The sequence below is a fragment of the Magnolia sinica genome, chromosome 3 (genome assembly GCF_029962835.1).
Source record: "Magnolia sinica isolate HGM2019 chromosome 3, MsV1, whole genome shotgun sequence".
Lineage (NCBI taxonomy): Eukaryota > Viridiplantae > Streptophyta > Magnoliopsida > Magnoliales > Magnoliaceae > Magnolia > Magnolia sinica.
In genome coordinates this window covers 19,697,882-19,724,641 of record NC_080575.1, presented here as the reverse complement: position 1 = coordinate 19,724,641, position 26,760 = coordinate 19,697,882, and the positions used below count along the sequence as shown (strand labels likewise).

General features: G+C 42.7%; 1 protein-coding gene across 1 annotated transcript; it reads right to left on the bottom strand.

The window, feature by feature from the left end:
• Window positions 1-26,421, bottom strand: LOC131239652 (peptidyl-prolyl cis-trans isomerase FKBP15-1-like). Its single transcript, XM_058237457.1, has 6 exons — window positions 26,293-26,421; window positions 25,965-26,014; window positions 23,016-23,078; window positions 6,932-7,022; window positions 2,726-2,830; window positions 1-336 (listed from the first exon to the last, which is right to left on the bottom strand). The coding sequence occupies exons 1-6, from the start codon at window positions 26,381-26,383 to the stop codon at window positions 248-250; spliced, it is 489 nt and encodes a 162-aa protein (XP_058093440.1). The 5' UTR covers window positions 26,384-26,421; the 3' UTR covers window positions 1-247.
• Window positions 26,422-26,760: the final 339 nt, after the last annotated feature.

Sequence of the window (26,760 nt, the reverse complement as noted above, 5' to 3'; positions counted from 1 at the left end):
GAGCAAGAAATTGAAATTGTTTATTCCATTTTCTACCTTCAAGCAAGATGGGTAAGCTGGGCCTAAATGTTGCCGGCACTACACTTGGGGGCAAGGAAACATTCCAGCCCGTCCTACACTAACAGAATGTGAGTTCATGGCTAAACTGAACTTGATGTTCCAATTTAACGTGGCTAATATCCTTAGCAAGCAATAAGAAAGCTTAGCAAAATTAAGTAGAACTAAGCGTACCCACATATTCCTCCGACTATAACTCACTATCTGCTACTTTCCCTCCACCAGACGTTTTCCCATTCACTGCTACAAGCTCCGTATCAAAAATCAACGTTGAGCCGCCTGTCATTAAAAATTTTTAAATTAAAAAATAAAATAAAATAAACGTGAAATTACACTTAAATTCATTAGCAACGCATAATGCCAATCTAGATAATATATAAGAATGGATCTGACAAATAGGGACATAAGAAGATATTTGAGTAAAAGACAAAGCACATTGTTTGAATGGTGAAGGAAATCATAGTTCTAAAAGTTGGTGACTTGAATTAAAACTCAACAAAGTCATCTAGACTCAACATGAATTCGAGCTGAGTCACCACGAAACTTGCTAACAACTATGACTCAGTTCCGACTTGGCAAGACCTGCTGAGTCAGCCCGCCAATTTGGTTGACTTGATGCAACTCAGAATGATTTGAACTGTCTCACTCACTGGCATTGGCAAGTGTTTGTTTTTAATAAAAGGAAAAAGTGATGGATGAGGCTTGAATGCAAACCCTCAAGGAATAGAACTGAACCCATCCATTAACATGCCAAAGTGCTGTGTTTGCCTATTTCACCAGAATCTTTAATTTATTTATTACTTATTTTTTGAAGGATATTTTTTGCCTAAACCTGAAATCTTTAGTATTTATTACATATCTGTTACTACTCTGTATGTCTCTTGATTTATATCGAGTTGAATCAAATGAAGGCTCAATCAAGTCTTCGAGTTAACCCGACCCGGTTGGATGTTGAGTCGAGATTTTGAGTTTTTGATCTATTTAGGACATGGAGGCTTATACATTGTCCACCAATTGAAATGAGAACGCACAACACATCCCACCATTTAAAGGGAGCTGATCCAGAATGGTTGGAGGCATTGGAGGCACAATGCTCCCATGTCATTGGCACATACATGGATGAGACCAGAACTGTTTGTTAGGCAGGTCCTACAGTGAATGGGCCATAGGCCAAAATTACACAGTTTGGATGACCGTAACACTTAAAGCAGACAAAAATCCACAACAGCTGACCCTTTTTCTTCTTTTCTTCTTCTTCTTCTTCTTCTTCTTTCTTTCTTTTTTTTTTCTTCTTTTTTTTTTTTTTTTTTTTTTTTTTGAGAAAATACATCTATTAGATGGTTAGGATAGTCCAGTCAAGGACATTTTGGTTAGTTACCAATCAGTGGTGGTGCCCCCAGGTTACATGGTATGAATCATCATAAATTTTGGCAGTGACCAAACAGTGGTGGTATGGATCACATTGTGTCGCATGCACGGTACATGATACGGAGGCACAAAACTGGGCGTCTCTGGAGGCATTGGATCTCTTCCCTATAAGCTCCAGTCAAAGAGATGGAACAATTTAACCTCTGATGTGAATTCACCATTCCTGTTTTTACAATTATTACCTCCCTAATTGGGTTTTTGCATCCTGTGTACCTTCTTTAATTAACTTAACTATGAAGTACCTTGATAACTCTTTTTTTTTTTTTCTTTGCATTCTGGTACCTCCTGTCAAACTTCTCTGATTATATCAGTTTAAATGGTTGTTTTTAATGAATGAAGAAAATACCAGTGTATAAAATGACAAAGAGCATCACCACCCACAAATATCAATTAATCAGCTAGTTAGAGCATTGTTTCTGGAAGGGCTGCTGTTTTTATAAACCATCTCAAGTAGGTCCAACTATCTCAACCGTAGAATTTGATCCATACATTGCAACTTCTACAGTTTTAGTATGCATGCATGGCATAGCATCCATCACACTCTGCTAGAGCATCAAAGTTTTTGGTCTTAGTCGCATGCACGTGTTTATAAGAAAGCGCCACACATGTGCCACCTCGACAACATAGGTACGAGATCCAATTCATTCATCAGAGGGGACAGCCATGTAGATGCTCTAGCCCGAGAATCAGGTTGGTTCCATGGTCAAGTGGGTTCCAGTGTTTTTTTTTTCAAACAAATCAACAGTTGAAAAAGACTTGGCCGAAGTTTTCTCACCTGTCCAACTTTTCTAATATTGTGGCCAACAAATCCTCCTTAGGTCCTCTCTTCAGGCCCTGCCCTTAAGGGTATTTTTTGTCATTTACTAGAGAATAGCCCTTTTAAACAAACCGGGATTAGAAAAATTAGAAGTTACTTTTGCAAACAATACCTGAATTATTGATGTACCTTTTCACAGACTCAATCAAAAAGTTCCGGAATGCAAAAATGCAATTAGCGATGTACTGATTTATAAAAAATCCTTTTTTCATTCTTTTACTGCTATAGTTCAATTTTTGGTGGATCGTGCGAGGAGCTTAAATGGGGTCTCCAGAAACACTGTATAAATACAAAGAGAACTGACATGGAGCTATCAAATCAATGTCCTCAAATGCAATTTCCGATTAGTTGTAATAGTATATATGAAAGCACTACCCCACCATAAATCCAGGCATAACAATACACAAAAACAGACAGCCTTACCGGGGATTTTAGGAGGGGATCCCTGGTCGCCATAACCAAGTTTAGAGGGTATCTTCAGCTTTCGCTTCTCACCGACGCACATTCCCAACAGTCCTTGGTCCCATCCTGCAGAAAGTCATTGGCGTAGCAACAGTAGATTACCATGCAATTCCAAAACATACATGGACAAACATTCAACAAATGGTTTATCTCAGGATTCATGGAGTGCTCGATTGAGGTTTTACATGATAAAAAACATGATGGAGGCAGTAAAATAGCTTTTGTCATTCTGTGATGTGACTGGTTCCTAGGGGCCTTTGACCAATTTTTTCTGTTGTTTGCCTTCATTTATATTAAGGGCCTCTTTGGATTCACTGAAATATAAATTGAGGAAACGCCATTTACATGAAATGGCATTTCCATTGTTTGTTTTGTAAATTTCTTAGAAACACCATTTCCATTTTCCTCTGATTTCCCATTTCCATTTTCCTCTAATTTCCTGAAAATCCTCCTTTTTCATTTCCTTGCACATACTAAGAAACATTGTTCCCAAGAATTTGAGAAAAATGAGAGGAATGACCCCTCTTTTTATAAAGTGCCCAACATGGTAGTCATATGTGCCAATGCCCAACTTCTAAGTGCTCCATATGTGCTACCATCCATCTTCAAGTGCCCCTCGTGCCGATATGCCACATGCGCAGCACGTGCCATCGTCCATCTTAAAACACCACACATGTACACCATTAAATGTGCAACATGTGTCATTGCCCATCTATTAGTGACCCACAATTCAATGGACCACACACCCCAATGTGCCATGTGCAACAAGTGTCACCCTCATCTTCAAGCACCCGATATGTGCCCCATGTACTATTGAGCCACGTGTGACAGATGGCAGCCGCCCATCTTTAAGTACTTCACATGCAAAACATGTGCAAATGTGCAACATGTGCCACCTTCGAGTGCCTCACATATGCCAACATCCATTCAATTGCTCAACATGTGGCAATGCGCCACATGTGCTACAATCCATCTTAGGGCTTGTTTGGAATATAGGATTAGGTACATTGGCACCTACCAGTAGAGCAGTCGGAAGAGACATCACTGGACTAATGATGCATATCTTTTTCTCTTCTTCTTCTTCTTTTTGAATGTTGATGATGCATATCATGCATGGTTGCTTTCTACTAGGAGTTCAGATGTGTCCTTCTCACTAACATATGAAAGATTAAAATCAATCTACATGTTTCGTTACTAGTGCATGTTTGCTATCTTTCATGGTTATCATAGAGCGATTCATAATCCTTTAAAAAAAAAAATCATAGAGCAATTCATATTTATTTTAGTCAAAAGATTTATTAAAAAGCTAAAGAATTGCTCAGAGGAACTAGTATCACATGAAACATGATGAAGTTGTGCAACATGTTGAAACAAATCATAAATTTTGGCCCTCACAGGGCCATAGATAGGAATGGTTGGCAAAACAGAACTAGTAAAGCTCCCTCCAAATAGTTGGGATAATGTTATGATAACGATGATGATTTAGGACAAGCCACAATAGGCGGTCGACCCCGAAAAGTGGGAAGCACTATTTATGATGGTGCCCAATTTGTTGCGAGTCTAGCCAATAGAGTCCAACTTTGGAAGGATACGTGGTTTGATGAATCTCCCTTGTTGACTTCTTTCCCTTGTTCATCTCAGCAGTTAGCTAGGGTACTTAGTTCAAGAATGTATGAAATTCTTGGGAGAACCTTTAATGCAAGGGTATTTTCACACTGGGCTCAAGTGGGGTGGCATGTAGGATGTGGAGGCACACTTGAGGTGGGCAGCCCGCAGAACCCATGTGATTTGGGGCTCGTGTGAGGTGGGTGGCTCATGTGAGGCAAAACCCATGAATTTGGGGCCCACGAGGAGAGTTCGGCCGATGACCTTACCCATGGATGTGGGGCCTGGGCTATGAGATAAAGGGATTAATTTGTCGTGCTTTATCAATTTGAGCTTTTAGAGCAATTGGTTGATTGTCCTCCATCAAATTAATATCAGAGTGGGAGGTCTCGTGTTTGAGACTCCTCACCGGTAGTGATTAATGCGGGAGCATTTTCACATCGAGCTTGAGTGGGGTGACATATGGGATGCAGAGGCACACTCGAGGTGGGTGGCCTGTGGAACCCATGTGATTCGGAGCCCGTGTGAGACCTGTGGCTTGTGAGAGGCGAAACCCATGGATTTGTCATGTGGCCTATTTGGCGCATGGGATTAATTGGGATTATCACACACAACCGGCCTTCCTAGTGTTGTGTTAACATCAACAAGTGTTGTGCACTCCATCGTGATGTATGTATTATATTTGCATAATGCAGGAGCATTTTCACACCAAGCTCGAATGGGTGGCCTGTGGCCATGTGATTTGGGGCCCACGAGGGGGTGGAACCCATGTGATTTGGGGCTTACGAGGAGGGTTCGACCGATGACCTAACCCATGGATATGAGGCCTGGGTTATGAGATAAAGGGATTAATTCGCCATGCTCTATCAGTTCGAGCTATTAGAGCAAGTGGTTAATTGTCCTGCATCACCGCACCATCCATTCGTTTTGTGAGGTCATTTTATGGCATGGGCCCAAAAATGAGGTAGATCCAGAGCTTACATGGACCACACCGTGGAAATCAATGGGGACAATGACGTCCATTGTTGAAACCTTCCTAAGGCCCACCATGATGTTTATTTTCCATCCAACCTGTTCATAAGGTCACACAAACCTAGATGAAGGGAAAACACAAATATCAGCTTGATCCAAAACCTCTATGGCTGTCAAGAAGTTTTCAATGGTTGGCCTTCAATCCCCATTAGTTTGTGGTGCGGTCCACTTGAGCTTTAGATCTGCCTGATTTTTGTACCCATGCCCTAAAATGATCTTGAAAAATGGATGGATGGTGTGGATATAGCCCATACATCATGGTGGGAGTGGGACCCGCAAAACTTGCTGACATCGACACCGGCGGTTGCTGGATTCGTGAGCAGTACGCACTTGATAGATCTTGAATTCCATATGGATTTGGAACGTCTCTCGCTGCAGCATGTGATTTTGAGAGGGATTTCTCATATCCTTCCCAACTAAAGGCACATTTTCGAAAGCAATTAAAGGTAATACTTTTTGGGGAAAACAAACATAGGATTTAAACGGTGGAATTTACAATTCAATACTACCTAATACCTCCTGATACACTGAACCAAACAGGCCCTTGGTGTGGAATGTGGTTCTTCAAAGTAAATGATAGTGAAATGGGAGCACCGCCTTGCTTATGAGCAAAACCCATGAGGCAAATATCAATTCTTTGGGGGAACATAGGACAATATGGAAGTGGTCAGCTAGAGATTGCTTTTTGTATAAATCTCTCTTTTCAAAGATTTGCACGAGTATCTCTCACCAAAAAAAAAAAGAGAAGAAGAAGAAGAAGATTTGTGCTAGTAACAATCCTCGCCACTTGTGCAGTAAAGTGCAGAAAGGCCCTATTCATCCCAGGGTTCAAGCATATGTATCAACAGCCACTACGAAGAAAATTCTAACAATTGACGACCTTAAGAAGAGGAACATTGTGATCCCAAACATGCGTTTCATGTGTAAAGGGGGTGAAGAATCTGCATATCATTTACTTAATCATTGCCGGACAGCCAGGACTATATGGAAGTGTTTCTTTGAGCATTTCCAGATTCCAGATTCAGTAGGTGCTCAACAGCTTGGTCTTTAATGTGATAGGTGGCTGACCAGATGGTCCTCCCAGGCATTCGATTGCCTCGACTTTTTAAGGGACTCTCCTTTTCATGAATTTAAAGGAATTCTGCCTGCTTTCTTACATTCTGAATGGGATAATGTGGTCCTTGGGTGATTTTATAGCTTTGCTGTAGTCTCACCTTGGGTTTTGAACCAGAATTGTAGACCTGTTCTGGTAATCTGCTGCTGTTTCTTTTTGGCCAAAGCTGAGTGATGATAGGATCACCTTTCTGTGTTTGGATGATCTGCTATATTTTGCCTTTGTTTCCTTTAATGAAATTGTCATTTTCTCAAAGAAGAAATGATGATGATGATGAGGTGGTGGTGGTGGAGGACGATGACAATAATAGCATTATTTCAAAGTTTCAGTTAGCCACTTTTACCGTTAGCATGATCTCAGCTATATTAAACATGGGTAAATTTTATAAAATAGAAACCAACACAAGTATCACAAACCTTTAATAACTTGACCGCTACCAAGCTCGAACTCAATGGGATCACCCCTTTCAAAGCTGGAATCGAAGACAGTTCCATCTGTGAGTTTTCCCTGCCAGGTAGAGTAGCCTTATTTTATGAAATGGAAAACAGAAGTGTTGATCAAGTTAACAGAAAAAGCAAGAGTTTCAAGGACTGTATTGCTCAAAATTATATGACGTCAGGATCCACAAACTACTGCACAAATTTAATAGTAAGAACAAATGAATTCAAACTCTTAAGTTTTGGACTTCCATGCAATAAATATCATCAGTCTAATTTCAAGTAAAATGCTGAAGAGAAGCAAACATCAGTAAGTTCGAAAGTTTTCAATGGTTCAATGCATCAATGACTTTTTTTTATAACCATGATCAATTTGATAATTCCAACATCTACAGTGGATTCATACTTAATAAAAATGTGTTAGTGTCCAGAAGGTTTTGAAGATAGACACAGACAACTAATCTGAGGGTTCCAAAGAATGATTGACAAATCGCAATTAGTAAAATTATATGCATTCCGTGATCCAACTGTGTTTGAGAATACATTGATAAGAAGACTAGAATACCCAAAACACAAGCAAGCATCATCATCTAAGCCTTATTCCGACTAATTAGGGTCGGCTATCCATATCCTATTCCACCAATCCACTCTATCAAGGGCCATAACTTCAGTTAGACCACGGGTTATCAAGCCTTTTCTCTTGAGAGATTTATCAAGTCTTTTCTTACTCGTCCGCCCATGCGTTTTTGGGCCTTCTCCTTGCTCTTTTAGAGCCTTCAACTTGTATGAACTCACACCTAACCAGCACAGTTCTCGGTCTCCACTCGCCAAGAATAAACAATGTTGACAGTCATACAGTAAGCAGCATAGATCACCACTTGCCAACAAAAAGAAGAGCATCAACGTACACACTACATGGCTCCTTGAAAATGGAAGTCTGCACTTGCGAATGATTTTCATGAGAAGAACCACTAGCTGTCAGATCGATAGATCAGGATGGAACAAAGAAAAGGAATAAACACAAAATAAAGCACAAAAGAAAAAAGGGATTTACATAGTTGTCACGATACGTCCCTAGGAGAAGACAATCAAATAGTTTTTCTATGTAGAAATGTTTTGCTGTAAAAATTTGCAATTGAAAATCACCTCTAAAAGAAATTGTATACGCACTTTACCCTAATCCCAACTAACCCAGGTTATATATTTTCTACACCATAAGTGTACCCCAAAACAGATTACATTTTTTATGCCATTTCCATTACAAGTGCAGCTTCTAAGCCGGGTACTGCCCCACGACCCCCAATCAGGGGACCCCCCAGCCACGGGCATGGCCCACCATTTACAGCCAAGTGTATGGTACACCCACAGATCAGACACAGCAGACTACAAGAAACCTATATGCAGTGCAAGCTTAGCATACCAAGAAGGAACAGCAGTGCATAATGGCAGAACATCTTGTCACGTGAAGTAGAATAACCTTGATAAAAATGCATAGGTCCTCTCTGAGATTTAGTTTTACCATCTACAGTGCATTTACCAGTACAAATGCCCATAAACTATTATACGGTATTTAGTATCATGCAGAAAACCTTTAGGCATGACATATCACTACTTGTAACACTATTGCTCTAAGCGTATTCACCACCAAAATTGTCTTGATATATAAGGATACTTCTCTAAGATCATTGAACAAGAAAACAATATTAGAAGCCCGTGCCCAACAGAGGACTTTGCATGTGAGGAGTGTAACGACCTTGGAATTTTTGTGCTAATCTTTCCTTAAGTAGTTGTTTTGGGGTAATTAGCGCTATACTCGATTGTTTGTGAAATTCGCATCAATCACTTTAAATTGTATCTACATGGCTCAAAACGTGTAGATTAGTTAGCGCTACGTTACTCTGAAATCTGGGATCCATCGCTAAATCCAGTTGTTCTGGAGAATTTTTGGAAGATCTGAATCGGACCTGGACCGCGCGTCGAAAGTCCGATAGCGATGATCTTAGGCTGTTGCAGTCACTGAGTTGGGCTTGACTATCACCTCGAAAATCAAGTCCATGTGATGTTCTGGGTCGATTTGTTTGAGCTCGGAGTGAAGAGTGTGAGAACGGTTGGAATTTAATAAGTTTTTATAGAATCTGAGTCGTATCGCTTGTGCGACGATTTTAAGCTATCTGACCGTTGGATTCTGACCCAATTTCACCCTCTGATCAGGAAAGGTGGCCCAGGCATATCCTAGTGCTTGTGGACCTGATCGAGATCCCGTGACCGTTGATTTGAGTGTGGTCCGCCACGGCTGATCTGAAGAGCCGGTCGGTACGAAAACTCAGCCTGACCTAGATCCAAGGTCAGTGAGCTTAAGTCCGACCTTTCGTGGTTATAGGCCCACCAGAAGTGCTTCGTTGGATCGCGAGAGTCGGGTTTTGGTTATACCCTAAGTATACCTTGACCCTGGGGTTATTTTCATCAAAGATAGGCCTATTTATAGTCCTTAAACCCTAGCTCTCTTTTCCATACGAATTTTCTCTAACCCTAGCTTGGAAAGAGAGTGGAAAAGAGAGAGATAGTGAGAGAGATAAGTTGGTGAATCATCTTGGATTCTTCCTTGTTCTTCTTCATCTTTGAACCTTCACTTTGAATCGTTCTTCTGACGGTTCTGAGTTCTTTTTGGGGTAAGTTAATCTAACCCTAACCTGTGTTAGAGCTTAGATTAGACTTAGTGTTGTTCTATCTCATTTCTATCCTTGTTTTAGGGTATTCTATCGCCGTTGACGAAGACAACTCGTCTAAATCAGTTCGGTGTTCTTTCCTTGCTTAAGGTGCGGACTTTAAGTGTATAGGTTATGGTTTTCAAGGCTTTCAACGCCAGTTAGTGATTTATTCTTGTTATGGATGAGATTTCATATGTCAAATGTTGTGTTTACATTGCTTTCCTGATATGCATGTGCTATATTGAGATTTGTGTATTCTATGTGTATTTATAAAGTACCGTATACGTATAAAATATGCACTTATGTTTGCCATGATTATTTGTCATGTATGTATGCTAGATGCATGTATGACAACTCCTTGGTAAAAGGAATTGTCAAAATGCATGTATTTCAACATACGTCATATATGTTATTCCATATATGCTAAGTGTTTGTAGAAATGCATGAATGATCTAAAGTGTAACTTATTACACTTACTGCGGGCGTTGAGAAGTGATTCTCAACACTCCTATTGATGCGCATGATTTCCTTTATGCAAGTTACTTTCCAAGTTATTTAAATTCAAGCATTACCTATGCTTACATTTATGTTAAGTTGATATTCTTCAGATGCGTATGTACCATGATTTAAGTTGTTATTCTATTACTGTTTTACAATCCATATGAGTATCTGTAGTAGTGTAAGGTGTTTGGGACTATGCCTTAGTCCAGGAAATCGGTAATTGACCCTATGTTCGTGGCTGAGATTGCTTTCGCCACGTAGGACGTATTAGACGAACCCGAGCCATATTAGAGTTGTCGGCAGTGGTTTGGCCACGCGGAGTGTTTGCGCACTCTATGTCGCTCAACTCAACGTGCGCTCGTGCTAGTCGAGTTCGTCAAGTAACCCGATTGTCCGATGTATGTTCACCATGTATGGACGCTACTGCTTGAATCTAGGGTACCGAACTTACCAGTAAAATCCTATTAACTATGGTACTTGATCCGCTAAGACTCATGAGCCGGACATGGTGGTATGGGACACCGTGGTCGAGCTGTCGGCCTACGCTGGGGTGACGAGCCTCCCCGTAGTGACCAGTGAGCAACTAAACTCGTGAGCCGATTATGGTGGTATGGGACGCTATATTCGTGCTGTCGGCCTACATTGATTGGTGACGAGCCCTTTGTAGTGACCTCGAGCATACCTGGATACCGCAAGGAGGTGACGAGCCGATCTGTGGTAGTAAGGGCATGAAAGGCGTGCATTGATTGATGACGAGCCCTTTGCTACGACCTCAAACATATGATCGTATGAGATGTCTAGGACTGACGACCCTAGTATGGATCACTGTTTGGATGGTGATATGAGGAAGGTATCTTAGCTTCTCAATCCTGCTGTGTGAAATGGACTAATAACAACTTGGTAATCATATCCATGCACCGCATTTGCATGTGCTTTGTAGATGTGGCGCACTTTGAGGCGATGTCATGCGTAACGTAAGATGAAGACGCTGAGGGTGTACGCGTGAGGGCACGCATCATATTGCATATATCCTTGCATTAACAAGAGTACTTAGGATTTATTTAATTGTCCTGCTTTATCATTACTGTTTGATTGAACTGATAACATGTTAACCAGTGCCTTATTGTGCCACTAAGTTGATCACTCACTCCCACGTTTCTGGGGCAGCGTTAAACACCCACCAGACTGTCTTAGGCTCTGATGTTGCAGATGTGGATGCGACTTCTGAGGCAGAGCGGGAGCTGGATGATGACGAGGCTGCCTTCTCCTATATGCAGTTTTCAGACGGGTTCTAGCGAGCCTCGGTCTGATGTGCGGGATTATGGGATTATTTTTGGGAACTTAAATGATGTAACTTGATACTTATAATTTTGTTAAATAACACTTTCATACGATCTGGCTTGTATATGTAATTCAGGGATTTACACTTGTACACATTTTTCTATAAGTCTTCCGCTTGCTTTATTCACTTATCCCTGAATCATATCTGTGTTTTAGCTTAATCTATTCCATGTTTTATACACTAACACTGTCAACATACATACATCATTAAATATGTTGCATAAGTGATGTTTTGGAACTCGGGAGCTGAGTTATGCTCGACCCCCGAATTTCAGGGCGTTATAAGTTGGTATCAGAGCATGATCTGGATTAAACCGGACTTGGGTTATGGTCACACACCGCACGTTGTCGCCACTTTAGTGTATTTGGGTGCGGGTCTATCATCGCTTTGGTGTTTGTGCTCCGTAGCTTCTATCGGCGAAAGTTTCCTGAAAACCTTCGCCGAGATCGAGTCTGTACTCTTACCTGATCACACACAGCGACCCGAAACCTTTCCTAGACCCTCTATTAAGGAGTTTAGATGGTCTATCTTCCCTTTTTCACCTTTAAACCTTCCAGAAATCGTTATTTGAATCAGATTTCTGTCAGAATGACCCGATAGGCGTCAAACTATGCAAGGGGCCAATCGGGACATTTTCTGTGGGGCCCAGGGGGGGAACCACACATTTTGGACCATGGGGGACCCGGAGGGCCTCGCCAAAACGGCGAGGCATCGCCGGAATGTCCAGAGACCGGCGATGCCATCGCCGGTTCGGCGAGGGCTCGCCGACCAACGGGCCAGGCCGGGCGGGCCGCAGCGGGCCAACGCTCCATAGGCCTAGTGTGGCCCACCCCTCAACGGTTTCACCTTTAAACCCTCTTCTTTAACTTATTTCCTTCACAAAGCCCTCTCCCAAGCTCTCCTTTTCTTCAAAACCCTTTCCAAATCCTCTCAAATCTCTCCCTAATCTTCTTCTTCCTCCATTTTTTTGTGCAAACCCATCACCCCATCTTCAAATCCTCCCTCCCATTGCTGATTTCTCTTTCTTTCCTTCTCATTTGAGCCCTTACATTCCCATTTTGGCTTCTAATTGTGTGGAAGCTTCACCATCTTCCTATTTCTCTTTCTCTCATTTCTCATGGCCCTCTTTGAGATTGTGACGGCCATCTTTTCCATTTCTTCCCTTCTTTCCTTGATGGGGAAGAAGAGAGCGCCCGTGGATGAAGCCGGGCCGAGCCGCCCAACCCGTGCACGGAGGGCGAGAGGTGCCGCCGCTAGCACGTCCGCCGCACGTGAATTCCAGACGAAGCGGGACCTTGATCCTCAAGCTCCCGTTAGTAGGACCTTGTTGGCAGAGTTGTCGCATGTAGCCTATGAAGGCCATAGGGTCCTTTTTGAGGCTCATGTTGACCCGCGGCCCTTTGGTGAGTTCTTCTTGTTGGAGCGCCTAGAAGGGGCCGGTTGGGGTCCCTTGTTTGAAGGCGAGTATCGCGCGAATGCTAGCACTGTTCGCACCTTTTATGCGAGTATATTATTGATCCTTCGCTGGAGCCTCTGCAGTTCAAGATTCCTTATGGTAGCGGTCGTGTGGGTATCGTCGATGTTGCTTTGATATCCCGCCTCCTGAAGGTGCCACTTGGTGAAGTGCATGCCAGCGAGAAGAATGTGAACAATGTAACATCAATGTGTGCGATAACCTCATACGGCTCAACCACCGTAAGCTTCTACTCAAAATCTCGCACAAACTCCAACATATCCCACTCTGCTATCATCAGCGGGGCCGCAAACTTGATAGCCTTCTTGCGACTCAACGCATCTGCCACAAGGTTCGCTTTGCCCGGATGGTAAGAAACATTGAACTTAAAGTCCTTCAATGTTCCATCCATCGGCGCTGCCTCATAATCAAGTCACGCTGCGTGAAAATATACTTAAGGCTCTTGTGGTTGCAAAAGAGCTCGAACTCCTCATCATAGAGGTAATGTCTCCAGAGCTTTAATGCGAAAATGATAGCTGCTAACTCCAGGTCGTGCGTAGGGTAATTCTCTTCGTGTTTCCTCAACTGCCGCGAAGCATAAGCTATCACCCTGTCCTTCTGCATAAGGACACAACCCAGACCAACGCGAGAGGCGTCAGTATATATAATATACTTAACCCCTTGCTCTAGCAATACTAGCACAGGGGCGGACGTCAACTTGTCCTTCAGCTCTTTAAAAGCTAACTCCGCCTTCTCATTCCAAGCAAACTTCAAATCCTTCCGTGTCAGCTGCGACAACGGTCGAGCAATCTTTGAGAAGTCTTGAATGAAGCGTCGATAATAGCCAGCAAGACCCAGAAAGCTCCTCACCTCAGTAACTGAACCAGGCTGCTTCCAGTCCTGCACTGCAGTTACCTTGGCAAGATCGACAGCTATCCCTTCCTTGGACACCACATGTCCAAGGAACTTGACTTCCTCTTTCCAGAAATCACACTTCTTGAACTGCGCAAAGAGCTGATTCTTCCTAAGAGTATCCAAAACCGCTCTTAAGTGCTCCTCGTGTTCTTCCCGGCTCGCCGAATATATCAAGATGTCATCGATAAAAACAATGACGAATCGGAATAAGAATGGCCGAAACACCCTGTTTATCAGATCCATGAACACGGCCGGTACGTTCGTCAGACCGAACGACATCACAAGGAACTCATAGTGACCGAAGCTAGTCCTGAAAGCGGTCTTCTGCACGTCCCCATCCTTGACGCGCAACTGATGATACCCTGACTGCAGATCAACCTTCGAAAAGTACCGTGCCCCCTTCAATTGATCAAACAAATCATCAATCCTGGGCAAAAGGTACTTATTCTTCACAGTTATCAGATTCAGCCTGCGATAATCAATACACAAACGCAAGGAACCATCCTTCTTCTTCACAAACAAAACAGGTGCTCCCCAAGGAGACACACTAGGCCGAATAAAACCCAAATTCAACAAACCATCTATCTGCTTCCTCAACTCCTCCATTTCACTCGGAGGCATACGATAGGTGAGCAATGAAATGGGCGCCGCACCAGGCATGAGGTCGATAGCAAAATCAATCTCACGCTGAGGAGGTAATCCAGGAATCGACTCAAACACATCTTCAAACTCTCGAACTACCGGTGTGCTAACTAACGCCGTTTCATCCATACTCTCTAACAGAGAAGTATAATAATCAATACGAAAAGGGTAACTGACCTGAACTGGGAAAGTAACTGTCTCGCCCTCAGGTCCATGGATCGTCACCGACCTTGCTTCACAATCAATCTCAGCTCGCATCCTCGTGAGCCAATCCATACCCATAATAACATCATAATGATAAATGGGTGCGACAAAGAAATTAACACGGATCGATCCACTTCCTAGATCGACCAAACAATCTATACAACGCTTGCTCATAGTAGAGGAAATCCCCGTAGCGGTAGTAAGCGTCACACCTTGCATAGGAACAGTTCTCAAACCCAAACGCCTAACTGCCGCATAAGATATAAGAGAAGTAGTGGACCCTGTATCCACCAACAAAGAAACGGGAATACCTTCAATGTGAACTGTCACCTCGAAGGATCTCGGTACCAAGTCAGACATAGGCGCTTCAGCTGAGAGCGCACGAACTCGAGCCTGCTGCTGACGATTCGGCGGAGGAACCATGGGCCGCTGAGGTGGCCTGAAGCTAGGTACTGCAGGTCTGAAAGATGGATGAGCTGGCGCTGAACGAAGAGGTGAAGGAGAAATAACCTGAGGCATCGGACACCTAATCCTCTGCGGTGGAGTAAATCTACTGGCCCGCATACGCGAAAAGCAAAAACGATCCAAATGCCCCATCTTCCCACAATACGAACAGCGAAGATCAGCTCGCATCTGCTGAGCGAGCGGCGCTGAAAGCCTAGGAGGAGAATCTGCTCGCGGCCTCTTGCCGAGAAAAGGTGCACCTTGAAAGTCCGGTCGCTGCCTAGAAACCATTGGTGCTCGCATACGGGACGACCTGTCCCCGTCCTGCTCTGCTCGCAAGGACATGCTCACCAACTCTGCATAAGAAGAAATGCTGGCACAAAAAATCTTTGATCGTATCTCAGGTCTCAATCCCTCAGAAAAGCGCCGCATCCTCATCGGCTGATCGCCCAGAATCAAAGGCACATAGCAACCTAGCTCAGTGAACCGGTTCTCATACTCCATCACCGACAGCCCTCCCTAGCAGAGGCGAAGGAACTCACTCTCCTTCTCATGTCGGTACGTAACCGGAAAATACTTCTCGTGGAAGCGTGCCTCAAACGCCTGCCATGACCACTCAAAACCTTCCTCGACAGTGCGAAGAACACTGTCCCACCATAGACTGGCCTCCTTCTCAAACATAAAGGAGGCAAGCTCAACCTGCTCAACCTCAGAACAATGCAGCGGTCTCAGCATCTTAGAGATGCGATCGATCCAATACTCAGCCTCCTCGGGTCTATGAGAACCCGCAAAAGTAGGAGGTCGTAAGCGCTAAAATCGCTCAAAAGTGCCGCTGGCACTGACGCTCCCAGATGGAGGCATAGGTGAAGCAGGTGGAGTCGCCCCCACTGACTGAGCAAAGATGCCAGCCATGGAAGAGAGGAACTCCTGCTGCTGCTGCATCAACAGCATCATCTGCTCAAACCTATCAGTAGGCGGAGCAGACGAGAATGCATAGCTCGGCTCAGGAACCGAAGGCATGACTGGAGGAGCCATAGGTGTCGGCCCAACACCGGCATTAGACGGGCCCGCCTGTGGATCCGTCTAACAGAGAAGTATAATAATCACCTGATCCTTGTGTGCGCACACTGTTCACATTCTTCTCGCTGGCATGCACTTCACCAAGTGGCACCTTCAGGAGGCGGGATATCAAAGCAACATCGACGATACCCACACGACTGCTACCACAAGGAATCTTGAACTGCAGAGGCTCCAGCGAAGGATCAATAATACTCGCATAAAAGGCGCGAACAGTGCTAGCATTCGCGCGATACTCGCTTTCAAACAAGGGACCCCAACCAGCCCCTTTTAGGCTCTCCAACAAGAAGAACTCACCAAAGAGCCGCGGGTCAACATGAGCCTCAAAAAGGACCCTACGGCCTTCATAGGCTCCATGCGACAACTCCACCAACAAGGTCCTACTAACGGGAGCTCGAGGATCAAGGTCCCGCTTCGTCTGGAATTCACGTGCGGCGGACATGCTAGCGGCGGCACCTCTCGGCCTCCGTGCACGGGTTGGGCGGCTCGGCCCGGCTTCATCCACGGGCGCTCTCTTCTTCTCCATCAAGGAAAGAAGGGAAGAAATGGAAAAGATGGCCGTCACAATCTCAAAGAGGGCCATGAGAAATGAGAGAAAGAGAGAAATAGGAAGATGGTGAAGCTTCCACACAACTAGAAGCCAAAATAGGAATGCAAGGGCTCAAATGAGAAGGAAAGAAAGAGAAATCAGCAATGGGAGGGAGGATTTGAAGATCGGGTGATGGGTTTGCACAAAAAAATGGAGGAAGAAGAAGATTAGGGAGAGATTTGAGAGGATTTGGAGAGGGTTTTGAAGAAAAGGAGAGCTTGGGAGAGGACTTTGTGAAGGAAATAGGTTAAAGAAGAGGGTTTAAAGGTGAAACCGTGGAGGGGTGAGCCACACTAGGCCTATGGAGCGTCGGCCCGCCCGGCCTGGCCCGTTGGCCAGCGAGCTCTCGCCGAACCGGCGATGGCATCGCCGGTCTCTGGACATTCCGGCGATGCCTCGCCGTTTTGGCGAGGCCCTCCGGGTCCCCCATGGTCCAAAATGTGTGGTTCCCCCCCTGGGCCCCACAGAAAATGTCCCGATTGGCCCCTTGCATAGTTTGACGCCTATCGGGTCATTCTGACAGAAATCTGATTCAAATAACGATTTCTGGAAGGTTTAAAGGTGCAAAAGGGAAGATAGACCATCTAAACTCCTTAATAGAGGGTCTAGAAAAGGTTTCGGATCGCTGTGTGTGATCGGGTAAGAGTACAGACTCGATCTCGGCGAAGGTTTTCAGGAAACTTTCGCCGATAGAAGCTACGGAGCACAAACACCAAAGCGATGATAGACCCGCACCCAATTACACTAAAGTGGCGACAACGTGCGGTGTGTGACCATAACCCAAGTCCGGTTTAATCCAGATCATGCTCTGATACCAACTTGTAACGCCCTGAAATTCGGGGGTCGAGCATAACTCAGCTCCCGAGTTCCAAAACATCACTTATGCAGCATATTTAATGATGGATGTATGTTGACAGTGTTAGTGCATAAAACATGGAATAGATTAAGCCAAAACACAGATATGATTCAGGGATAAGTGAATAAAGCAAGCAGAAGACTTATAGAAAAATGTGTACAAGTGTAAATCCCTGAATTACATATACAAGCCAGATCGTATGAAAGTGTTATTTAACAAAATTATAAATATCAAGTTACATCATTTAAGTTCCCAAAAATAATCCCATAATCCCGCACATCAGACCGAGGCTCGCTAGAACCCGTCTGAAAACTGCATGTAGGAGAAGGCAGCCTCATCATCATCCAGCTCCCGCTCTGCCTCAGAAGTCCCATCCACATCTGCAACATCAGAGCCTAAGACAGAGTCTGGTGGGTGTTTAACACCGCCCCAGAAACGTGGGAGTGAGTGATCAACTCAGTGGAACAATAAGGCACTGGTTAACATGTTATCAGTTCAATCAAACAGTAATGATAAAGCAGGACAATTAAATAAATCCTAAGTACTCTTGTTAATGCAAGGATGTATGCAATATGATGCGTGCCCTCACGCGTACACCCTCAGCGTCTTCATCTTACGTTACGCATGACATCGCCTCAAAGTGCGCCACATCTACAAAGCACATGCAAATGCGGTGCATGGATATGATTACCAAGTTGTTATTAGTCCATTTCACACAGCAGGATTGGGAAGCTAAGATACCTTCCTCATATCACCATCCAAACAATGATCCATACTAGGGTCGTCAGTCCTAGACATCTCATACGATCATATGTTTGAGGTCGTAGCAAAGGGCTCCTCACCAATCAATGCACGCCTTTCATGCCCTTACTACCACAGATCGGCTCGTCACCTCCTTGCGGTATCCAGGTATCCTCGAGGTCACTACAAAGGGCTCGTCACCAATCAATATAGGCCGACAGCACGAATATAGCGTCCCATACCACCATAATCGGCTCACGAGTTTAGTTGCTCACTGGTCACTACGGGGAGGCTCGTCACCCCAGAGTAAAACTCGACCACGGTGTCCCATACCACCATATCCGGCTCATGAGTCTTAGCGGATCAAGTACCATAGTTAATAGGATTTTACTGGTAAGTTCGGTACCCTAGATTCAAGCAGTAGCGGCCATACATGGTGAACATACATCGGACAATCGGATTACTTGACGAACTCGACTAGCACGAGCGCACGTTGAGTTGAGCGACATAGAGTGCGCAAACACTCCGCGTGGCCAAACCACTGCCGACAACTCTAATACGACTCGGGTTCGTCTAATACGTCCTACGTGGCGAAAGCAATCTCAGCCACGAACATAGGGTCAATTACCGATTTCCTGGACTAAGGCATAGTCCCAAACACCTTACACTACTACAGATACTCATATGGATTGTAAAACAGTAATAGAATAACAACTTAAATCATGGTACATACGCATCTGAAGAATATCAACTTAACATAAATGTAAGCATAGGTAATGCTTGAATTTAAATAACTTGGAAAGTAACTTGCATAAAGGAAATCATGCGCATCAATAGGAGTGTTGAAAATCACTTCTCAACGCCCGCAGTAAGTGTAATAAGTTACACTTTAGATCATTCATGCATTTCTACAAACACTTAGCATACATGGAATAACATACATGACGTATGTTGAAATACATGCATTTTGACAATTCCTTTTACCAAGGAGTTGTCATACATGCATCTAGCAAACATACATGACAAATAATCATGGCAAACATAAGTGCATATTTTATACGTATACAGTACTTTATAAATACACATAGAATACACAAATCTCAATATAGCACATGCATATCAGGAAAGCAATGTAAACACAACATTTGGCATGTAAAATCTCATCCATAACAAAAATAAATCACTAACTGGCGTTGAAAGCCTTGAAAACCATAACCTATACACTTAAAGTCCGCACCTTAAGCAAGGAAAGAACACCGAACTGATTTAGACGAGTTGTCTTCGTCAACGGCGATAGAATACCCTAAAACAAGGATAGAAATGAGATACAACAACACCAAAACTAATCTAAGCTCTAACACAGGTTAGGGTTAGATTAACTTACCCCAAAAAGAACTCAGAACCGTCAGAAGAACGATTCAAAGTGAAGGTTCAAAGATGAAGAAGAACAAGGAAGAATCCAAGATGATTCACCAACTTATCTCTCTCACTATCTCTCTCTTTTCCACTCTCTTTCCAAGCTAGGGTTAGAGAAAATTCGTATGGAAAAGAGAGCTAGGGTTTAAGGACTATAAATAGGCCTATCTTTGATGAAAATAACCCCAGGGTCAAGGTATACTTAGGGTATAACCAAAACCCGACTCTCGCGATCCAACGAAGCACTTCTGGCGGACCTATAACCACGAAAGGTCGGACTTAAGCTCACTGACCTTGGATCTAGGTCAGGCTAAGTTTTCGTACCGACCGGCTCTTCAGATCAGCCGTGGCGGACCTCACTCAAATCAACGGTCACGGGATCTCGATCAGGTCCACAAGCATTAGGATATGCCTGGGCCACCTTCCCTGATCAGAGAGTGAAATTGGTCAGAATCCAACGGTCAGATAGCTTAAAATCGTCGCGCAAGCGACACGGCTCAGATTCCATAAAAACTTATTAAATTCCAACCGTTCTCACACTCTTCACTCCGAGCTCAAACAAATCGACCCAGAACATCACATGGACTTGATTTTCGAGGTGATAGTCAAGCCCAACTCAGTGACCGCAATAGCATAAGATCATCGCTATCGGACTTTCGACGCGCGGTCCAGGTCCGATCTAGATCTTCCAAAAATTCCCCAGAACAACTGGATTTAGCGATGGATCCCAGATTTCAGAGTAACGTAGCGCTAACTAATTTACACGTTTTGAGCCATGCAGATATAATTTAAAGTGATTGATGCGAATTTCACAAACAATCGAGTATAGCGCTAATTACCCCAAAACAACTACTTAAGGAAAGATTAGCACAAAAATTCCAAGGTCGTTACAAGGAGTCTATAGACTATTGTCAAGATTCTAATAAATATTGATTGAGGCATGGCATGCATTAAAAACTCATGGTGATTCTTTGAAAGTTGGATCAACTTATATTTGTAACTTTCTAATGATGCTGATTAAAAGAATGTTATGAAATCTCAATTTTCAGCAGATTTAGGACAGTCGCTCAGGACAATCTGAATGAGTGCTCATCTTAAAGACAAAATGACTCCTTTCTGTAAACAAGCACACCCAATTCATGGAAAATATTTCACATGATAAGATCCAGCATTTGCGATATAAATGCCTCCCACATGCAGGAAACATTGACCAAAGTGGTTCCTGTTAGAAATGGGCGTGCAGCGGATAGACACAAAAGGCAGGCAAAGACAAAGGAGTGTGAAATATACAAACACTTTACCTGCATTTTGAAGTTCTCGTTAACTTGGTAACTAGATAACTTCCTCTTTGCAAGGTTGTTAACTACATGAGTGTCTAACAAAGGATCAGAAAAGGGAAACATATATGGGCAAACAATTACAGTTGCAGGAATCCATATATTGGCCAAAAAACTATATGAAACTGAGTCATGATTAATACCTAATTGGGTTTCTTTATTTAATCATCAAATGATGAGTGTAACAGGGGGCACCTGCTTTGGGACAAATAGCGACAAGCTATCTTGCATTAATTTCTCATGGGAAATTAGGTTACAAAAAGACACTGAACAGGATAAGCCTGAATTTTGAAGTGTAAGAAAGACATTCAATAAGCAAATTGTTAAAATGCACTATCTTTTCTTTCAGCAAGACAATTTTTATTAAACAAACACCCGAGAGGGGAAAAAATACAGGCAGGGGGAGAAAGATCTTCCCCAACCTTACAAAGACCTTTTTCTCAACTCACTCCAAATTTCTACATAACTAAACCCTTCAAATTCCTTGAAAGAGGCGCCCGAGATGCATACAATATGACAATTTCCACCACAAGAGAAACAAACTTTGAGAAATTGGAGAACATTTGATGGTTCCTACCAAATTACCCAAAGAATATCTAGGAAGCTTATTCCTGTTTCCTCACCTTATCTCTGAGCACTCCTCTCCAACCAGTCAATATTGAGGCCGCTATGGTTCATTCAATACCAAACTGTGAAATGCACCATATCCAAACCACCAAAGCAAAAGAGCAGTGAATGAGCAAATGATCCATGGATTCTCCTTCCCTTAAACACATGCAGCGCCCATTGACAGTTATTTTCTTCCTGTTGTGGAGATGGTTGACGGTTAGGAGTTAGGACCTTGTCCAGCCCCACTAACCAGGAGAACCACTCTTGGTGAGGCTCTTTCTTTCCATAACCAGGCCAAGGGGGCCAACAACTCCCCTCCACTTCTCCCTCGAAACGACAAATGATTGTAAAATGATTTAAGGGAGAAGCATCCATTCTTCCCCATTTCCATATCCTTTTATCCCCCACCATTTGAACAATCTTGATTTCTTTAAGATACACCAAAAGGTTGATCATATCATCTTCTTCCTCTCCAAGACTTCTCCTAATAGAAGAGATCCTAACCATTTGACCACCAACCCTATCATAGCATTCAATGCGATCTGAACCTGAGTTTGAGAAGCAAGGCAATATGGCAAAGCAAATGTTCTACAAAGTGGACCATCACCACTGCACTCATCTTCCCAAATCTAGTGATCTGCCCATTGCCAACTTTGAATCTGATTCCCTGAGAGAGGATGACTCCATATCCATAACACCTCTCCAAAGCCTGAGCATGTACCTAGAAGATCATCAATGCACCATCCATTATCCCACCAGCCAAATTGCAATCTTTCTCCAAAGAGAGATTTCTTCTTCCCTGAATCACCAAAGTCATTTCCCTAGCAAATGCACAATCACTTGTTATTTGTCTACTAACGCAAAATTCCTAAACAAAATTTTAATGTTCTTCTTATTTTTAATTAGCCAGTTCTTTTTCCTTTCATTGCATCAATCATTCGTTATCTGCGTGAACTATAATGTTAATCTGTTATGCATTCATGAAGCAAGTTCAATTTTCTTTTCCTTTCATGGTGGAAAAAAAATTAAAATTACAATTTGATCTTCCCAAACACTGAAATCACCAGTTATATAACAAGAATACTGAACAAACACGGCCATGAAGTCAAGACTTATGGCATGGCATAATCGCATACCACTATATTCATTGCATATAACATCATCCATTGAGTACACCTTTTGTTACAACTATCCACTGAATATATAATTGAAGCTTCAGTACTACTTACCCGATAGTGTACTTTGATTCTATCACCTTTGTGAGCCTGAATTTCACAAGATTCTGGCTTATACTGCAATAAGAGATGAGATCAGATCAACAAATAAGCACGCCATTAAATAAACTGTAGAGATGAAAAAAATTAGATAATCCATTGAAATTTTAGGTCACTAATGTGCATGCATGATAGTTTCTGCATAAGGCTTCTGATAAATGCAAAAACCAAAGACAAAATTAGCCAATGCACAACACTCAATTGAAAATTATGTTAGCATTGTCGTTTGTAAACAGGAAACATCACATAGGTAGAAACCAATTCCAGCATCCATCTTCTCAATGATTCCCTTGGAATAATTGAGAAAATCCATAATACTGTACACAATTTCCATGAATCAAATGCTAGTGACTAGTATAGGGATTCTATAGATACCAGCGCATATAGGAAAGTGACAGGAATTGGCCATCAAGACAGGGATGAATGAGATCTTCTGCCACCAATATGCTTTGACCAAGAGAAGATGTTTATATTTAAATACTACGAGTGGATGTTTGTCCCACAAAAACATCAAGGCATGCCAAAATATTTTTGATTGATGAAACTGATATCCTAAAAGAAGTAGTGTGTGATGATAATATGGGCAATTTGGATTTGCTACCTTCTTTTTTTGTTCTTTTTTTTTTTTGGATGACAACAGGGTGTCCCTGCACCTTTTCAAGGCAAGACTATTCAACCGCAAACCACTTGCATCGGGTAAAGCTTGGGGAGGGGAATCGAACTGCGTCTGCGGGGAGCAAACCCATGATGCTGGCCATTTGCCCAAACACCGAGTGGGTGATTTTGCTACCTTTAAATTAGTACCTGGAAAAATCATCTTTACACACAATCGATAACACATAAGGTGTTATCCTTTAAATTCACTTCTTTTTTAAAAAATATAAAAGTAAGCATCGGTGTCGTCATAGCCTTGTCCCGTCTATTTTTGGGTCATTTTGGAAAAGCTTATTATATCTTATAAACATAAAAAAGGAAAATTCAGGTTTAAAATTGGGACATATTTAGAGTTCAAAATAATTCTCAGTTTAACCCCAGCTAAATTTCAACTCTTTTTTAGTTTTTTGAAAGGTTACATGCATTCAAGCAATTCAACAGGCTAACAGCTAATACAAGGGCCTGCTTGACTTTGCTTTAAAAAAGTGCTTTTCTTGTGATTTTGATTCTGAAAATCACTTTTTTAAGCTTTAAGCGTGTTTGGTTAGCCACTTAATTAATCAATTTAAAATTTAAAAAAAAAATCTAAAATTGATTTTTACAAGCATAGAACCGTAGACCACACATGTACCATCATGGCACATAGGTCCGAGAACAAATCCATCCACTGCTTGGTCCAATCATGTTTTCCCTAATATTAATGTAGTCCACTCAGAAGGTGGTCCCCAATATCAAAAACAGGTGGGTGGGTTAAAAAACTTCATCCAAGTGTTTAAGAGCAGTACATTTGTTTTGCAAACTGTGGCCCACCTGAACAGTGGATCAGCCTAATTCTTTATTCTTGGGCTAGGGCATCAATGTAGTGGTGCCTTATAATTGATGGATTGGATCCCAAACCTACATGCCATGATAGCAAATATGTGGCATGTACATGAGTTGTATTGCACCCACACATGGGCTTAGCAAATCTCATATCTGGGGAAGCTAAACGGAGGCGGCCCTCCTAACTCCGCCCGCAATGCTATGTGACCCACTGTGATGAACATGCAAGATCCACTCTGTCCATCCATTTCACCATATAATGTTAGTATAACTCCAAAAATGAAGTAGATACAAGGCTTCAATGGGCCACACCATAGGAAATAGTGGGGATTCAATGCTCACCATTGAAGCCTTTGTGGGGAAATTGTTTTTCATACGCATCTTTATCAAGCATACACCTTTTCACATAAGCAATTCCTTGAGAATCAATTCTGCAATTGCTACAAGCAACACCAAAGAGGCCCTAACAGTCCAAAATGATAGGATGAAGATCAGCTCATCTAACCCATTACCCATGGCTGCGTTTGGAGGAGAATTTTTTGGGGGGAAAGTCGAACATCCATGTCCCTCAGTGCTATAAAACAGTAAGCCTTGTAGATTTGTGGGTCGCCCAACACAAATCGACAAGTTTTATCGAATATGGCAGTGTCAGACCTGACTGTCACCTAAGAAACATTCCTTGGGGATTCCAAGTCCAAACGCAGCCCAAAGGAATGCGCATAAATCATACTAAAGACAAATACAAGGGGATTTGATACTGGTAGAGTGTGATGCCTGAAATGGTGGGATACATGAAACCAAAATTAAACTGTCCAAATCACGGACAGACATCAGATAAGTAGGTCAGGAACAATCCTAGCCTCTGACAGGACATTATACCATTGAATTCGGACAATTGACTTTTTTTTCATTTTAACCATCCATTAGATGTCCACCAATCATCCAGCCAGGACATCAGCTCAATGTAACTTTTGGTCTATAGCCAATGCAAAGTAAGCCCAACAATTTGAACGGTTTAGTTTGACTAACATTCATGCCACTTGTACAATTTCTAAGTGCATGCGTGAGAACAATCCAACCACCAAAGTATCAAAGTTTTACTCATGCCTCAAGAAAACATAAAACTCTTCCCTTTTCCCCAAGATAGAATATGGAAAATCAATCAACCCTGATTAATCAGTGGTAGATCTAACATCTGAAATGGACCACTTAAAGAGGCAGTCCACCCGCCAACAAGCAGAGGTTGATCGGGGCAGATCGACTGGCAGAGAAAGGGTGAGATTGACTTGCAAGATCGAAATTGACCTCCTCCTATAAGGGTGGGTCAATTTCTACATACAACCACAATCAATCAAAATATACAATGCTCGGCCGAAACCAGCCTATTTTAGAGGAGAAAATATATCAAAGTCAATGGAAATTTAATACCTTGACGCCTATCTGCAGCTCTGTAACATCACCAGATTTCTTACCAGCAACTGAAAATCAAGAAACTCATCGATCACTAAAACAGCAAAGATTCTAGAAAAAACAAACAAAGATTACCAATGCAACAGCTACGATCTGCTTCGATCAGGAAAGTTCAGATCTGATTCTTAAACAACAAAGAAAGAAATAGAAATCTTCGATTGCAATATCAATAAGAAGAGATTTAAGAAAGGAAGGATGCAAGCGAGAAAAGATAGAAAAATGCAGCGAAATTGCATCATATTGCAGGTTTTTCGAAATATAGAATAACGAAGAAGTAAGATATTGCCTGATGTAGGAGGAAGGGAAAGAAGCAGAAGCGAAGCTGCTATGAAGAGACTGCAGACTTCCGATCTCGCCATCGATCTTGATCTCGCCATCGATCTTGATCTCGCTCACTCGCGTTTGGGAGGAAGCGGAAATCCGGATAAAACAGGAGTCTAGACGGGAAGACCGAGAAGAAGAACTAATATAAATGCTTGGTGGGCCCCGCATTTTTCGGACGGGGACTGTGTACTGGCCCCACAAGGACGGACGGTCCGGTCAGGGGATCTGTGGGGTCCACCGTGATATATGTGTTTTATCCCAGCCGTCCATCCATCTTGAAAGATCAGTTTAGGATATTATAACTAAAAGATATGACACCACATGAAACAGTGACGATTCAATGTCTACCGTTGAAAACCTCATGTGTTCCACTGAAGCTTAAATTTGTGTTTTCCCTTCATCCAGGTCCATGTGACCTTATTAGCAGGTT